At 45.5% G+C, this 17,222-nt stretch overlaps 1 protein-coding gene across 7 annotated transcripts in view; it reads right to left on the bottom strand.

Annotated features, from left to right (window-relative positions):
• ENPP3 (ectonucleotide pyrophosphatase/phosphodiesterase 3) overlaps positions 1-17,222 on the bottom strand; it is a 329,854-nt gene that overhangs the window by 71,615 nt on the left and 241,017 nt on the right. For 6 of the 7 annotated variants that reach the window (XM_029594399.1, XM_029594400.1, XM_029594401.1 and 3 more), the window contains 4 exons: positions 15,553-15,619; positions 4,376-4,463; positions 1,149-1,321; positions 990-1,041 (listed from right to left, as the gene is read on the bottom strand). In XM_029594399.1, the coding sequence (XP_029450259.1) occupies positions 990-1,041; positions 1,149-1,321; positions 4,376-4,463; positions 15,553-15,619 (380 nt within the window). The remainder of the gene's footprint in view (positions 1-989; positions 1,042-1,148; positions 1,322-4,375; positions 4,464-15,552; positions 15,620-17,222) is intronic. The other variant, XM_029594403.1, reaches the window with a different exon arrangement.

The raw sequence follows: 17,222 nt of genomic DNA, 5'->3' as shown, positions 1-17,222 counted from the left end.
CTTTTTCGACATCCCGTTCCTTGGAATTTACCTTGTTAGATGTAACTATTATTTTCCTCCTACTGATGTTAATTGTTACCCCTGTTATAATGTAAACCGATGTGATATCCATTTGAACGTCGGTATATAAAAGTTTTAAATAAATAAATAAAGTCAGCCACACCTACGTTTCGCAGGGCATAACTTGTGCGGGATAACTTATGCACACACATTCTTTTGAAAATAAAAAAAGTAAGCATGCAAGTCCCAAATCCACTTCCCGGGACTCCTACCGCCAGCGTTCATGAAAGTATGCGTGAAATCAGATAATGCGCATACTTTTATGTGCACTGACCATTGGTCCATTTATAACAGCCATATATGGGCATAAAACAGTGTTTTATGCACGTAAATGGTTTTTAAAATTCAAATCTGTATAAGTGATTTAATGAGTGTTAGGGTTGCCAGAATGAATGGTAAAGCGGGTAATATGAAATGTTAGAAGTACAAACAGAAATGCAGGTAGCCACGCAGTCAGGTCCGTTTGGCCTTGTTGACAGAACTTTCTAGCAGCTGAGTCTGTCTGGCAGGCTGCAAGAATAGCAATATCTAGAAGTCCCATAGGAAATGTAGGCACTTATATAAGCAGCTCTGGCTGGTAGGCTTTGCAGGCACCCTAGGAGACCAAATATTCGGGTAATATACACACTAGTGCTAGTTGCTAGATTATTACAAAGCTTTACTTTTAGGCATGGAAAGGGGGAGACGGTGTGATGCCAGGTGTGAACTACCCAAGAAGGCAGAGACTAAAAGAAAAGATAACAAAAACATTCCTGGATAAGGAATGGTATCTTATAAGCAGACACACTATATGGCTGTCAGCTGAGGTATATGCTTAGCAGGGTAAATAAGGTTAAATGAGAAGACTGGATGATGCAATTGGTCTTTTTATGCCATCATCTACCATATTATAAGGAAATTCTAGTTTCTTTTCCCAGTCTGAAACTTACTTTCATCTGCTGTGAGGTTTAATCTTTGATTCATTGCTTCAGTGCTGACTGACTGCAAAACAATATATTTTGAAGATTATACAGTAAGAATTCTTAAAAAAAAAAAAGAAAGATTAAGAAGACATTTTAAAATATAACATGTACTTTATTATGACTTACATTAGTATCACATATGCAGCCTAAATTATCTGCAGAGGCTGAATTGGTAAATGGACACAATGAGACATCTGATTGCTCTTTTGGATGAGATGGGTTGTAGAACGGTTTCTTCAAAAGGTGGTTTAGGCTGCCATGGGTACCATTGTTTGGTGCTGGTTGAATCTGTAGTAAATCTATATAAAATGGGTCAAGTAAATGCAAACATTATCCAAGCAAATGAAGCGGTGAACAAAAGCCATAAAGATACAATATATTGCCATAATAAGAACATAAGAACATGCCATACTGGGTCAGACCAAGGGTCCATCAAGCCCAGCAACCTGTCTCCAACAGTGGCCAATCCAGGCCATAAGAACCTGGCAAGTACCGAAGAACTAAGTCTATTCCATGTAACCATTGTGTTACGAAGGACGAAATCCGGAAGTGGATCCTTAGGCCGACTGACCCGAGGGGGCAGTCGGGAGGCAGAACTCCCACTGGGCAGATGGAGCTTCACCTGGAAACCCGTGACTCCTCCAGAGGAGCTGTGGGAGCCCGGGTCGCTAGGACTTAGGAGTCTTCGCCCTGGAAGCCCGAGGTCCCCCCGGGAGGAGCCCGTAGGGACCCGGACCGCTGGGACTTAGGCGAGGACGGAGAAGCCCAGGAGTGGAATACGAACCGGAGTCTAGGCAGGCTGCGGACAAGCAGGAATCGGAGTCACGGACCGGGGTCAAGGCAGGCTGAAGACAAGCAGGAATCGGAGTCACGGACCGGAGTCAAGGCAGGCTGAAGACAAGCAGGAATCGGAGTCACGGACCGGAGTCTAGGCAGGCTGAAGACAAGCAGGAATCGGAATCACGGACCGGAGTCAAGGCAGGCTGAAGACAAGCAGGAATCGGAGTCACGGACCGGAGTCAAGGCAGGCTGAAGACAAGCAGGAATCGGAGTCACGGACCGGAGTCAAGGCAGGCTGAAGACAAGCAGGAATCGGAGTTACAAACCGGAATCAAGGCAGGCTGAAGACAAGCAGGAATCCAGGAACCAGGCAGGAATCAAGCAGGCAGGCAGGCAATCAGCGGGGAACAGGAACGACGGCAACTAGCTCTTCAAAGAAGGAACCTCGTTGCAAGGCACTTGGGTGAGGAAAGAGCCCGGTTTAAATCCCCCGGTCGGCGTCTGACGTCACGGGGGGCGTGTCAGCACATCCGGGTGCTGACAGCACAAAACGCTGCCCTTCGCGCGCGCGCGTTCCCTCGCCGAGGGGAGGAGTCTCCGGCGACGTCTCCCTCGTGGAGACGCCGCTGCCAAGCCGCGTGGAGGGCCCCGAACCCGGCGGTTCGCAGCGCGGGTGAGAGAGGTAAGCTCCCGGTCACTAGTCTAGTGACCGGGATCGTAACACATTGCTAATGGCAGTGGCTATTCTCTAAGTGAACTTAATAGCAGGTAATGGACTTCTCCTCCAAGAACTTATCCAATCCTTTTTTAAAAACAGCTATACTAACTGCACTAACCACATCCTCTGGCAACAAATTCCAGAGTTTAATTGTGCATTGAGTAAAAAAGAACTTCCTCCGATTAGTTTTAAATGTGCCACATGCTAACTTCATGGAGTGCCCCCTAGTCTTTCTATTATCCGAAAGAGTAAATAGCCGATTCACATCTACCCGTTCTAGACCTCTCATGATTTTAAACACCTCTATCATATCCCCCCTCAGCTGTCTCATCTCCAAGCTGAAAAGTCCTAACCTCTTTAGTCTTTCCTCATAGGGGAGCTGTTCCATTCCCCTTATCATTTTGGTAGCCCTTCTCTGTACCTTCTCCATCGCAATTATATCTTTTTTGAGATGCGGCGACCAGAACCCGCATCAGTATTCAAGGTGTGGTCTCACCATGGAGCGATACAGAGGCATTATGATATTTTCCGTTTTATTCACTATTCCCTTTCTAATAATTCCCAACATTCTGTTTGCTTTTTTGACTGCCGCAGCACACTGAACCGACGATTTCAATGTATTATCCACTATGATGCCTAGATCTCTTTCTTGGGTTGTAGCACCTAATATGGAACCCAACATTGTATAACTATAGCATGGGTTATTTTTTCCCTATATGCATCACCTTGCACTTATCCACATTAAATTTCATCTGCCATTTGGATGCCCAATTTTCCAGTCTCACAAGGTCTTCCTGCAATTTATCACAATCTGCTTGTGATTTAACTACTCTGAACAATTTTGTGTCATCTGCAAATCTGATTATCTCACTCGTCGTCTTTCTTTCCAGATCATTTATAAATATATTGAAAAGTAAGGGTCCCAATACAGATCCCTGAGGCAATCCACTGCCCACTCCCTTCCACTGAGAAAATTGTCCATTTAATCCTACTCTGTTTCCTGTCTTTTAGCCAGTTTGTAATCCACGAAAGGACATCGCCACCTATCCCATGACTTTTTACTTTTCCTAGAAGCCTCTCATGAGGAGCTTTGTCAAACACCTTCTGAAAATCCAAGTATACTACATCTACTGGTTCACCTTTATCCACATGTTTATTAACTCCTTCAAAAAAGTGAAGCAGATTTGTGAGGCAAGACTTGCCTTGGATAAAGCCATGTTGACTTTGTTCCATTAAACCATGCCTTTCTATATGTTCTGTGATTTTGATGTTTAGAACACTTTCCACTATTTTGCCTGGCACTGAAGTCAGGCTAACCGGTCTGTAGTTTCCCGGATCACCCCTGGAGCCCTTTTTAAATATTGGGGTTACATTTGCTAATCTCCAGTCTTCAGGTACAATGGATGATTTTAATGATAGGTTACAAATTTTTACTAATAGGTCTGAAATTTCATTTTTTAGTTCCTTCAGAACTCTGAGGTGTATACCATCCGGTCCAGGTGATTTACTACTCTTCAGTTTGTCAATCAGCTCTACCACATCTTCTCGGTTCACCGTGATTTGATTCAGTCCATCTGAATCATTACCCATGAAAACCTTCTCCGGTACGGGTACCTCCCCAACATCCTCTTCAGTAAACACCGAAGCAAAGAAATCATTTAATCTTTCCGCGATGGCCTTATCTTCTCTAAGTGCCCCTTACCAACAGAACAATTTTATATCATGGCTTTATAGTTTAAACATTTAAATGAGTTATCAGAGATGATCATGGTTACTCTGAAACTAGCAATATTTTGCCAGACATTTGAGATTTACAGTTTACAGTGCATTGTGCTTCATTATTGTATATGCTCACCACATATCAGATTGTAAATTTCTATATTTTCAAAAGGTTCCACTTCAGTTCCATTCTTAAAGCTTGGCCCATGTGCTATAAAGATAGCCTGAAATGAAATAATACAAACTGTTATCTTTTTACAATCCAATAGGGATGTGCATTGGTTTGAAAAAAATGGGTAAAACATAACACATGAGCCTATATTTATTTCTTTTGTGGCCTCCATACAGTGAGTGGTACTGTGAGTGGGGGTACAGTTATAGTACCACAAAATAAATTAATTTGTAATATCCAAATCCCCAGTAGACAGTTCATTCCAACAAATTCCATCACATCAGGAAAAGGGAAAGGAGAGCATGTTTGCAGGGTTGGCAGCTTTGCAGAGGCAGCAATAAAAAAAAGGGAGTCCTGCACTTAAATTGAAAAGGGACTTTTTAAAGGTCCAGAATAGCAAAAGAGGAAAGAAGCTCACGGCAGAAGAAATTCAAATTTGGAGAGCATGTGGCTGGCGCTTCACCAATACCAGCCCTTGTTCCCCACGGGTTGATCCTTTGAATACTGGTGCCAGCTGGACTTATGTCGTCATCGATAGACGGACTGAGAGGTCAGCCCAGAGGCAGCAACAGTGGAATGAAGAAGTCTATACTGGATGAGGTGGAGTCCTGGAGACCTGGGCACCAATAGAACCAAAGTCAGACAGGGGGTGCCCAAGCAAGAGCAGGCCAAAGCCTGAATAGGCCAAGTCCAGCACATAGACTGAAGAGGTGTCATAGAACAAGCTGGAGTCAGGGCCGGCAGCAATCAGGAAGCAGTGGCAAGACAAGGCTGAGGTCTGGACGAGGAGAGAGTCAATAGCGTAATCAGGCAATGCAGAGGTCCAGACTTGGAGTCAACGGCCTGGTCAGGCAATGCAAAGGTCCGGGCTTGGAGAGAGTCAACGGCATGGTCAGGCAATGCAGAGGCCCGGGCTTGGAGAGAGACAACAGCGTAGTCAGGCAATGTAGAGGTCCAGGCTTGGAGTGAGTCAATAGCATAGTCAGGCAATGCAGAGGTCCGGGCTTGGAGAGAGTCAATGGCGTGGTCAGGCAATGCAGAGGTCATGTCCGAGAAAGCAATCCAAGGAAAGGTTAGGAATCAGGAACACAGGAACGAAGGAGAACAGGAACAGGAACTTGCGAGGTTCAGGAACCAGGAATGCAGAAGAATCACCAGGAGGCAACGAGTACACGACCAGCGTGGAGACCTGTTGCAAAGGTGATCATTGGGAGCTGAGCCCGGACTTAAGTACCGGAGCTCAGGTGACATCATCATCTGGGGCCGCGGCCAGGTTCCCGCCGCACACCCTTCATAAGGATCAGTGATATGCGTGTGCATACCTAGGGAGGGATGGGTAGCTGGATGGCGGCATCTCTTCGTGGGCCATGCAGAGAGGCCCAACGCAGAGCACAGGAATCTGTAGCTGAAGCTGAGGCACCAGGGGTGGCCCGAGGATGGAGCCGGCGGCCCACCACCGCCTGAGATGAGGAACCGGGCACTGGATTCGCCAGAGAGAGGTGAGGGGGCCAGACCACGGGTCTGCTGCGGCCGGCACATGTAACATTATTGACTATTAAAAATAAATACACTAACTTCTGCTTATTAGCTGCCATACTGACTATTAAAAGCACAAACACACTAAATAATATACCCCAATAGTTTACTTCTCCCCAATATTAAAAAAAAATAAAATAAAATTTCCCAAGCAAAACTTACTGATTCCTTTCAGCCACCAGCAAGGTGATCCTCTCCTCTCAGTTGTCCCTTTTTTGGGATCTTTTATACTTCTTGAACACTGTTTTGTTTTTTTTTTGCCTTTATTTTTTCAGCCACCTCCTTAGAGAACCAGACTGGGGTTTTTTCCCCTCTTACTCTTGTTTACTTTTCTAACATATAAATTTGTTGCCTTTGTAATAACTCCTTTTAATTTGACCCAGTTTTGTTCCATCTCACTCATTTTCTCTGTCTTCCAGTTCTTCGTCCATTTTGACAAAGTCCATATTTGTGAAATTCAAAACTCGGGCTTCATGTGACTTCTCTGTATCTTATTCACTATGTCATACCATACCTTCTGATGATCACTGGTGCTCAGGGGAGCCCCTAAGCAAACATTAAAGACATTATAACCATTAATGAGCATTAGATAGAGTATCAAACCCTCCTTCATAGGTTTCAATATCATTTGTTTGAGTAGAGCCCCTTGAAGGACATCCATTATCTCTCTATTTGTTATAGATTCCACAGAAGGGATACTCCAATCCGCATCCGGTAGATTAAAATCTCCAATGAGCAACACTTCTCCCTTCTTTCCCATCTTTTTGATGTCCATTAAAAATGGAAGCACCATCTTCTTTTTTAGGATGGTCCATAGTGCTTTTTCTCTATCCCACGTCCCTTGCAATTCAGTTGCTTGGATATATATTTTTTTTTACATGGAGAATTACTGCTCCCCCTTTTCTGTCCTTTCTTAACAAGTTATAGCCTGGGATGGCCATATCCCAATCATGAGAATCAATGAACCATGTCTCAATAACAGCAACAATATCCAAGTCCGCCTCCAACATTAGGGCCTTCAGGTCTGAGATTTTGTTGACCAGACTACGAGCATTTGTAGTGAAAGCTTTCCAGCTGCTCTTCCTAGTCACCTTTTCTGCTTTTTTTGAACTGATTGATTTTATTACTGTCTTTTCCCTCTTCCGTTTTACTTGTGGGTGACATGCCAAATTCACTGGCCACCTTCTGCCACCCCTGCTCCCTAGTTTAAATGCCTCATAATGTATGATCTGAATTTTTCACTTTGCATCCTCTTTCCTGCCACAGAAATGTTAGGATTCTGAGGTATCAGATGGTGTGTGAACCCTTGGGCCGAAGTGAGACGTGTTACCACCCACAGGGAGGAGCCCCGTAAGCCTGTTGGGAGGCTAGGTCTCGGCTAAGGAAGGCACAGAATGAATAGAGTCTTTATTAACAGAGATAGAAGCACTACCCATGGAGCGGGAGGTGCCAGAGAGAGATGGTCACACAGACCCTGAGACACAGGGTCGATGGGATAGGTAGAGCCCTGAGGGAATACCTCCGTAGTGCTGGTAATAGTCCGTGAAACAGGTACACTGGAGAGGTTTCTTGTAACAATGGTAGTGGCCTGCGAAGCGGGGTACACCGAAGAGGCCTTGATAGAGATGTAGTGGCCCGCAAAGCGGGGTACACCAATGATGTCTTCGGTAGTGATGGTAAAAGCCCGCAGAGTAGGATATGTAGATGATGTCTTCAGAAGAGGTGACAGCGGCTCGCCGAGCGAGGAGCACAGTCGAGGCCCAAGGTAGAAGTGGTAATGGCCCGCAGCGCGGGGTACACCAGTGAGGGTCCTCAGTCGGTCTAGTAGCGGTCCGCAAGGCGGAAGCGCCTGTGAGGTCCTCAATAGCGTAATAGAGCAGGCACCTCTGTCAGAGCTCTCTGTAACGATGGTAATGGCCCGCAGCACGGGGTACACCAGATAGGCACTTGGTAGGTAGGAAGTGATCCGCAGAGCAGAGTACTCACAAAGAACAAGTTGGTTCCAGGAAGCTCTGGGGAACGGGGCAGATGGAGTTCCAGGCATCAGGCCCTCCGAGGAGCAGATAGCCAGGACGAAAGAGAGGCCCCCGAGGAGCAGGTACCTGAGATGTCCACGTCAGAACTGGAATCTGGAACACAGGAAGCGAGGCGGAAATAGCAAGAATGGGACTCTTTGCCAAATCATCTTTGCAGAAGGCCAGCAGGTTTAAATATCCACAGATCCTGACATCATCTGGAGGAGTCGCCCCCAAGGTTCCCGCCATGACGTAGATAAGATCAGCCTGTGTGTGTGCGCATGCGCCTAGAGGGACCTGATGGCAGGATGGCGGTTGGCGGCGTCTGTGCCAACCCAGAAGGTCTGGAAGCGGTAGGTAGGTCGTAGGTAGCTAGCGGAGCCTGCCAATCTACCCCATGGAGTTGGAGACATGAAGAAAGAGGTGAGCAGAAGTGGTCGCAGCCGTCTGCGACTGATGGGCATAACAATACCGCCCCCCCCCCCCCCTTCTTAGGGCCCCTTCCAGGGGGTTTTGGCTTTCCAGGATGAGAAGCATGGAACTGTCGAATTAGCTGCTTGTCAAGGATGTTTTTAGCGGGCTTCCAATTGTTTTCTTCGGGGCCAAATCAGTGATGAGCATCGTAGAATTTTTTCACCTTCAGAGCTGCTTGTTGTAGCAATTGCTTGGTATGCTCCTAGAGTTGGTGCAGTTCTTGAGCGGAGGCTTGCACTGCTGGAGAGGGCACAGATAGAGGAATCAGAAGAAGAGGTAAAGGCTGGCATCTATATACCACTTAGAAAGGAGATGATCCTGTGGCTGAAGATTGATGAGAATTCAAGGCGAACTCGGCCCATGGCAACAACTCAGACCAATCGTTCTGATGGGAATTCACGTATGCCCGGAGGAACTGCTTCAGAGTATGATTGGTTCTTTCTGTCTGTCCATTGGACTGTGGTTGATAGGCCAATGTAAGGTCCAGGGAGATGTCAAACTTCTTACACAGCGACCTCCAGAACTTAGCTGTGAACTGGACGCCCCTATCCGAGAGGATATGCTTCGGAAGTCCATGAAGATGGAACATGTGTCTGATGAATAATTTGGCCAACTCTGGAGCTGAGGGCAGGCCGGGTAACGCCACGAAGTGAGCCATCTTTGAAAAGCGTTCTATGGTGACCCAAATAGTATTGTTTCCACTGGAAAAGGGTAGGTCTACAATAAAGTCCGTAGATACATGTGTTCACGGCTCACTAGGTGCCGGGAGAGGTTGTAGGAGGCCCCATGGACAGCCTGTCGGCGGCTTTTGGCAAGCACATGTGGGGCAAGATTCCACATAGGCCTCAGCGTCCTATTTCATGGTCAGCCACCAATAGTACCTCTGAAGTGTAGAGATCATTCTTGCTTGCCCGGGGTGGCCAGAGAGCAGCGAATCATGTACCCATCTGAGGATCTTCTTGCGAAGAGGCCAGCGAACCATCATCTTCCTGGATGGCACATTGTGAGTAGCGGAGAGGAGTACCTTCGTGGGATCGATGATGTGCCTGGGGACCTCCGGGACATCATCGGTAGTAAATGAGCGAGAGAGAGCATCTGCTCGCACATTTTCGTCTGCTGGTCGGTACCGAAGTAGGAAATTAAATCGGGTGAAAAAAAGAGACCATCAGGCTTGTCTGTGCTTCAGGCGTTGGGTGTGATGGAGATATTCGAGGTTTTTGTGATCCGTGTACACGGTTATTTGATGCTGTGCTCCCTCGAGCAGGGGACACAATCTGCTTGTGATTTAACTACTCTGAACAATTTTGTATCATCTGCAAATTTGATTATCTCACTCGTTGTATTTCTTTCCAGATCATTTATAAATATATTGAAAAGTAAGGGTCCCAAAACAGATCCCTGAGGCACTCCACTGCCCACTCCCTTCCACTGAGAAAATTGTCCATTTAATCCTACTCTCTATTTCCTGTCTTTTAGCCAGTTTGCAATCCACGAAAGGACATCGCCACCTATCCCATGACTTTTTACTTTTCCTAGAGGCCTCTCATGAGGAACTTTGTCAAACGACTTCTGAAAATCTACCGGTTCACCATTATCCACATGTTTATTAACTCCTTCAAAAAAGTGAAGCAGATTTGTGAGGCAAGACTTGCCTTGGGTAAAGCCATGCTGACTTTGTTCCAATAAACCATGTCTTTCTATATGTTCTGTGATTTTGATGTTTAGAACACTTTCCACTATTTTTCCTGGCACTGAAGACAGGTTAACTGGTCTGTAGTTTCCTGGATCGCCCCTGGGGCATTTTTTAAATATTGGGGTTACATTTGCTATCCTCCAGTCTTCAGGTACAAAAATTTCATTTTTTAGTTCCTTCAGATCTCTGGGGTATATACCATCCGGTCCAGGTGATTTATTACTCTTCAGTTTGTCAATCAGGTCTACCACATCTTCTATGTTCACCGTGATTTGATTCAGTCCATCTGAATCATTAACCATGAAAACCTTCTCCAGTATGGGTACCTCCCCAACATTCTCTTCAGTAAACACCGAAGCAAAGAAATCATTTAATCTTTCCGCGATGGCCTTATCTTCTCTAAGTGCCCCTTTAACCCCTCGATCATCTAACGGGGGATCTGGATGACACAGGGGAATCCGGACGGGGGATCTGGATGACACAGGCATGGTTCTTGCAAGAAGGCATCCTTAAGTTTCTGGAAAGCGGATACAGCTTTGGGTGACCATTGGGATGGATCAGATCCCTTTCGTGTCATGGCCGTGAGTGGGGTGGTTAGTGTAGAGTAGTGGTTGATGAAATATCTATAATAATTTGTGAAGCCTAGAAATCTTCGGAGTGCCTTGAGACCCAATGACTGAGGCCAGTCTCAGATGCTTTTAGCCTTCTGTGAAATCCTTGGCTAGAGACCACATAGCCCAGAAAAGGGATGGACTCCTTGTGAAAGGAGCATTTTTACAGCTTGGCATATAACTGGTTTTCCCTTAAATGTTGGAAGACGTTGATGACGTCCCGATGATGGCTTTGGAGGTCTTGTGAAAAAAACAGGATGTCGTCCAAGTAAACCACAACACAACTGTAGAGCATGTCTCTGAAGATTTCGTTCATCATATTCTGGAACACCACATGCGCATTGCATAGGCCGAATGGCATGACCAGTTTTTCACTCATCGCCTTGACGTATTCTGATCAAATTATAAGCGCCCCTAAGGTCCAATTTGGTGAATATCTTAGCCCCCTGGAGTCTGTCAAACAGTTCGGAAATTAGTGGTAGGGGGTAGCAATCCTTCTGTGTAATTTTGTTTAGGCCGCGGTAATCTATACACGGCCGGAGAGAGCCATCTTTCTTTCCTACAAAAAAGAACCCTGCTCCAGCAGGGGACTTGGAGGGATGAATAAAGCCTTTGGCCAAGTTCTCCTTTATGTATTCGGACATGGCTTGAGTTTCAGTTAAGGAAAGTGGATAGACTCTTCCTCGAGGAGGCTCAGTATTGGGTAGCAGATTGATTGTGCAATCAAAAGAGTGATGTGGAGGTAAGATGTCTGCAGCTTACTTTGAAAATACATCCTGGAAGGAGGAATATTGTGGTGGAAGTCCTGAAATCGATGGCTGCGTGGTCAGGCAAGGCATCGGTGATATTGTTCTTAAACATTTTTTATGGCAGGAATCTCCTTAGTGAGAGAGTTGGAGGGTGGTCCAGTCAAATTGAGTAGTGTGTATTTTTAGCCAGGGTAATCCCAAGACCACTGGATGTATAGCCTTGTCCAATATCAAAAAAGACTGTAGAGATCTAGTGTGAAGGCGAATAGGGATCGTGGAGAAGGCGACTTTACCAGGCAAGGGTTCGCCATGAATAGATGAAAGTAACAAGGGATGGTGGGAATGCGTTAATGTTCTACAAGTTGCCGGAGAATAAAGTTTCTCCCGGCTCCGGAGTCTAATAGTGCCAGGGTGTGAAACTCCTGGTTATCTAAGTTATTGGTGACAGGAAGGGTTAGTGGAGGAGAAGGTGCAGTTAGCCTACGTGGAGTCCTCCAGCGGATCCTAGGCCTGGAAGTTTCCAGGACGAAGAGGGCAAGATGGTACAGCGTGACCCGATTGGCCACAATACATGCAGATGCCTGCTTTCTGGCGACGCTGATTCTCCTTTGCGGATAGATGACTATGGCCCATCTGCATTGGTTCTTCTTCTTCTATGTTTGATGCTGAAATGCCCTGAGTGGAGGATGTGTGCGAACCCGTGGGACACTAGCAGCCGCTCTCTTGGTTCCTCTGATCTCCTAGGAACGTTCGCGTAGATGACTGTTTATGGGGCCAGTGAGATCAATAAGCGAGTCCAGGATCTCAGGGAACTTGCATTCTGCCAACTTGTCTTTAATACATGGGCTAAGGCCCTCAAGAAAAATGGCTCGCAGACAGCCCAGGTCCCAATGTTCTGATGAGAGAGTCCAAAACTCGATGACGTAATCAGTCAATGATCGGGAACCTTGCTGCAAATGCAAAAGGGTGGATCCGGAAATGGTCCTTCACTCTGGGTCATCAAACACAGTTCAGAAGAGAGCGAGGAAGCCTGGTAGATCGTTCAGGATGGGATCTGTATGTTCCCAAAGAGGTGATGCCCAAGCCAATGCTTTATCATCCAGAAGGGATAAAATATATGTAGTTTTGGAGACTACATCCGGAAAATATGCCGGTTGTAAGCAAAAGTGCATGTTGCACTGGTTCAAGAAGCCTCTGCATAATGAGGGTTCACCTGCAAAATGAGGAGGAGCCGGCAAAGGTACAGGAGGCCGAAAGGACGGTGCTTGCTTAGCTAGATCAGGATTGGCAGGTAAAGATATGGAATCCAACCGGCTATTCAGTTGATTGACGGCATTAGCCAAAGTCTCTAGAATCTTCTGTTGCTCCGTGATTCGCTGGGCCAGGCCAGGAATGGCCTGAATTGCTGATTCATGTGCCGGGTCATGATCTGACAATCTGTTAGGATTCTGAGGTATCAGATGGTGTGTGAACCCTTGGACCGAAGTGAGAGGTGTTACCGCCCATGGGGAAGAGCCCCATGAGCCTCACTGTCGGGAGGCTAGGTCTCAGCTAAGGAAGGCACAGAATGAATAGAGTCTTTATTAACAGAGATAGAAGCACTACCCATGGAGCGGGAGGTGCCAGAGAGAGATGATCACACAGACCCTGAGACACAGGGTTGATGGGTAGGTAGTGCCCTGAGGGAATAACTCCATAGTGCTGGAAGTAGTCCGTGAAATGGGTACACCGGAGAGGTCTCTTGTAGAGATGGTAGTGGCCTGCAAAGTGGGGTACACTGAAGAGGCCTTGATAGAGATGTAGTGGCCCGCGAAGCGGGGTACACCAATGATGTCTTCAGTAGTGATGGTAAAAGCCCGCAGAGTAGGATGTACAGATGAAGTCTTCAGAAGAGGTGACAGCGGCTCGCAGAGCAAGGAGCACAGTCGAGGCCCAAGGTGGAAGTGGTAATGGCCCGCAGCGCAGGGTACACCAATGAGGGTCCAACAGAGACCTGATGGCAAGATGGCAGTCGGCGGTGTCTGTGCCGACCCAGGAGGACTGGAAGCGGTAGGCAGGTTATAGGTAGCTAGCGGAGGTTGCCAATCTACCCTATGGAGTTGGAGATGTGAAGAGACCGATGGGCGTAACAAGAAAAATGAAGGCCACCCTTATCATATAGTCTTTTATTGTTCCATACACAGCCCCAGCCTCCAATGTATCCAAAACAATTTTCCTTATACCAGGTTTGGAGTCAGATATTGAAATTATCTATATGGCATAAACTTTCCTTTCCCTTTCCATGAACTGGTAATACTACTTAAAAGGCAATAGCCTTTGCCATGGATTCAGTCTTCTTCCCTAGATTTTGGAAATCTTACTTTGTGAACACTATTTCTAGCTTAGTCATTGGTCCCCAGATGGATGATAACATTGTTATCAAAGTTCTTACTTTCCTCTATAATTGCATTGACCACCTGGTTTGCATTTCTATTAGCAAAGGATCCTGGAAGGCATTTAAACAGTTGTCTCCCCATCAAAATGAGTTGCCATATTGGTTCCTCTGATGACTGAGCCTCCCAGCAGAAGCAGCTTTTTTTTAATGACATTTCATCATATTGAAGGGTTTCTGGGTGAACAAGGTGACTTCTTCCCTTTCAGACATCACTTCATATTCTTTTGATTGGGTTTCTTCATTTTCCAGTGCATAAAATACATTATATAAGGTAATAGCAGGGACAATGGGTGTCTCTTCATCACAGACCTTTTTCTGCCAGAGCAAATAGTAATCAAATTATTACTGAGATTCTGAATCCTGGACGTCTGACCTCTCCCTGGGTATTGAGGTGGATACACAGGATGCTTCAAAGTTGGGGAAATTGGGTATCTCAGTGTCACAGGTCTTGGTTTCTGAATTCTCTGTAAGAGTTTGGAGCGATATTCTGGATGATGCATGGAAAGGGAGGTTTTTTGAAACTTGGACAATATCTTTTTCAAATGAATCAGCTCCTTATTCATGGCAAACAACTGAAGGTAAACTGGACAACCCTTAATGCTCCAAATGATAGGCCTTGGGACATAAGCACCACAATTGTTGCAATGAATAATAGACACTGTGCTAAAGTGACTAATAAACAAGTCCTATTATTATTATTCAATCATCATAAGTGCTCGGAAGAAATATTTAAGAAGGAAACACTTTATGGGTGGAAGGGAGAGGGGATAGTGAAAGGGAATAAGTAGCAGAGATAAAGCAAAATATATTGGAGAAATAAATATTAAAGTTATATTAAATTAGACTGTTAGACTTAGCCAAAACAGGAACCAGATATGCTGTGCAGCCTTCAGCAAGATCACATGTGCTAGAAACTTGTGCTTGGTTCAATAACCCTTGCTATGCAACTGATTAAACTACACCTAGAATATCTGCTAGGTAGGGTCCTGTGTTCTTCTCTGTGAAACAGCGCTCCTAGTGTCCCCTTGTGAGCATATGCAGGGCCAGGCTAGAGGCCTGGTCCACTTTAATTCCAAAGACAGAGAAGGTTCTATAGGGTGTGACCCTGTAGGGGCAGGAAAATGTCCAGAGGGTGGGACCCAGCTGGGGGTGGGTTAAGAGTGCAAGCCCAGCTCTATTCAGTAGGCCCCCTAGGCCTCCAGGAGGAAGGCAGCTTCTGTAAAGCAGTCTGCTTCGGGTACACTAACCTGAAGCAAGGTAGTCTACAACCCTTTCTTTGTAAGTGACTACTATGGAAAGTAGGAAGGCTTTTGAAGTATTGTGTTGCTCAATCTACACCAGAAAAGCTGGAGTCAGTGTGGATTCTGTCTCTAACTAGGGAAATTCTGCTCGGTCTCCCACACTCTCTTTAAAGCACACAGGGATTTTACAGTAATACAATACACAAGTCAGAGTAAGAACCTGCAGAAATAGAACACTATCTTTTTTTTCTAATATTATACAGCCACACACAAGGCCAATATAGAAATCTGTAAGGACAAGAAAACAAAATCTTGAACGGTGATTGCACACTAAGCCAAGGACATAAGATAAAAGTCATGGAATCATGTTTGAAAAAAGGTACCTCACCTCCATGCTTTTAAACTCGTTGTCATAACCATGGTTTCCTCCTCCGCAAAAGGTATATGTGTTATCCCTGTTGATAAATGAAGAGATCATTTTGAATTCTCAGTGTAATTTCCCTGTTAATCCACTTAGATATGTAGAAATAAAGGCCAACAAATAAGTTGTAGGTAATACCTTTTTACTGGATTAACTTTATATATTTGTGACACACTTTCAAGCTATATTTCATCAGGTCAGTGCTAAATGAGCTCATCTATAAGTTATACCTATATCTATATGGTAGGTAAAACTCAGCATTTCTTCAACTGAGGACAACTAAGTAGATACAATCAAACAAACTATAAAGTTGAACCCTCCTCAACTATTATGCACACATTTTTATTAAATTCTTTACATACATGAATATTCCACTATGTAAGAAAAGTGGACCCTTGTGCTGTGGTGTGGTTGGCGCAGCCTAGTGGCGAACCCTCTAGGCTCATACCGACAGCTGGTGTACATGCCCTGGGATGGGACTGAACAGGAGTTTCATCTTTACCAACCCCTTTCAGCACAGGTTGAGCCCTTGGGTTTCAGGGGCTGGCAGGACTTAGGCAATGTCCCACAGGGCAAAGAGTAAGAGAGAGTCTTGGGCCAAGCTGAGGTCTGGGCAGGCAGCAATCAGAGAGACACTGGGTTGGGGGCAGGTGGCGAGCAAAGCATAGTCTGATTCTGTAGCAATGGTTAGTGGCAGGCGGCAGGCAAGAGGGAAGCCCAGGTCCATGCAGAGTTCAAATCCGAGAAGTCAGTCCTAGGTAGAGGCAGGATGAAAACAAGGAGGACAGACTGGAGAGGCAGGGCAGGAGGATGGACAAGGCTGGATGAGGCAAGGATGAGACAGGCTGGACAAGGCAAGGACAAGGCAGGAATCAGGAACACATGGCAACATGTACTGCAAGGCAACAGACTCATTGCTAAGGCAAGGAAAGGCAGAGCAGCCAGCACTTAAGTAAGGCTGCAAAGTCGTTTTCCCACCTCAGAGCCTTTAAGGGATGTGCGGCTGCATGTGTGCACACCTTCAGGGGGCAGTGCAAGGAGAATGATGGCAGCATCCAAGCCACGTCGAAAACAGCCGGGGTTCCAGGGGACAGACTTGCAACTGGCAAACGTTACACACTACACATAATTATCAAACAGCATTCCAAAACAATTCATGCTATATCGCATTTATCAATCCATTAAAAAATGAAAAGACCATAAAGCCTTCAACACACTCACACCCACAAACCAGGTATAAGGACATTAAGATCCAGTGTTCATTAATACTTGATGAAATATGTTAAAAGGGTCTTGAGGAGTCTGTAAACACTTTAGCTGGAGAATTTCTATAAGACACCAGAAGTATTTCTATAAATGCTATATCACATTTATCAATCCATTACAAAATGAAAAGACCATAAAGCTTTCAACACACTCATACCCAGTATAAAGACATTCAGATTGAGTGTTCATTAATCCTTGACGAAATATGTTAAAAGAGTCTTGAGGAGTCTGTAAACATTTAAGCTGAAGAATTTCTTCAAGCCACCAGAAGTGCACAATAGAAAATCTCCATTAATTTGCCTGGATTTATTTGTTTTTATAAAGTTAATAAATCAGAAACCCAAGTGCTTTCATATTGACAACTTCATGGA

The sequence above is a fragment of the Rhinatrema bivittatum genome, chromosome 3 (assembly GCF_901001135.1).
Source record: "Rhinatrema bivittatum chromosome 3, aRhiBiv1.1, whole genome shotgun sequence".
NCBI lineage: Eukaryota > Metazoa > Chordata > Amphibia > Gymnophiona > Rhinatrematidae > Rhinatrema > Rhinatrema bivittatum.
This window is presented reverse-complemented; position numbering and strand designations above follow the sequence as displayed.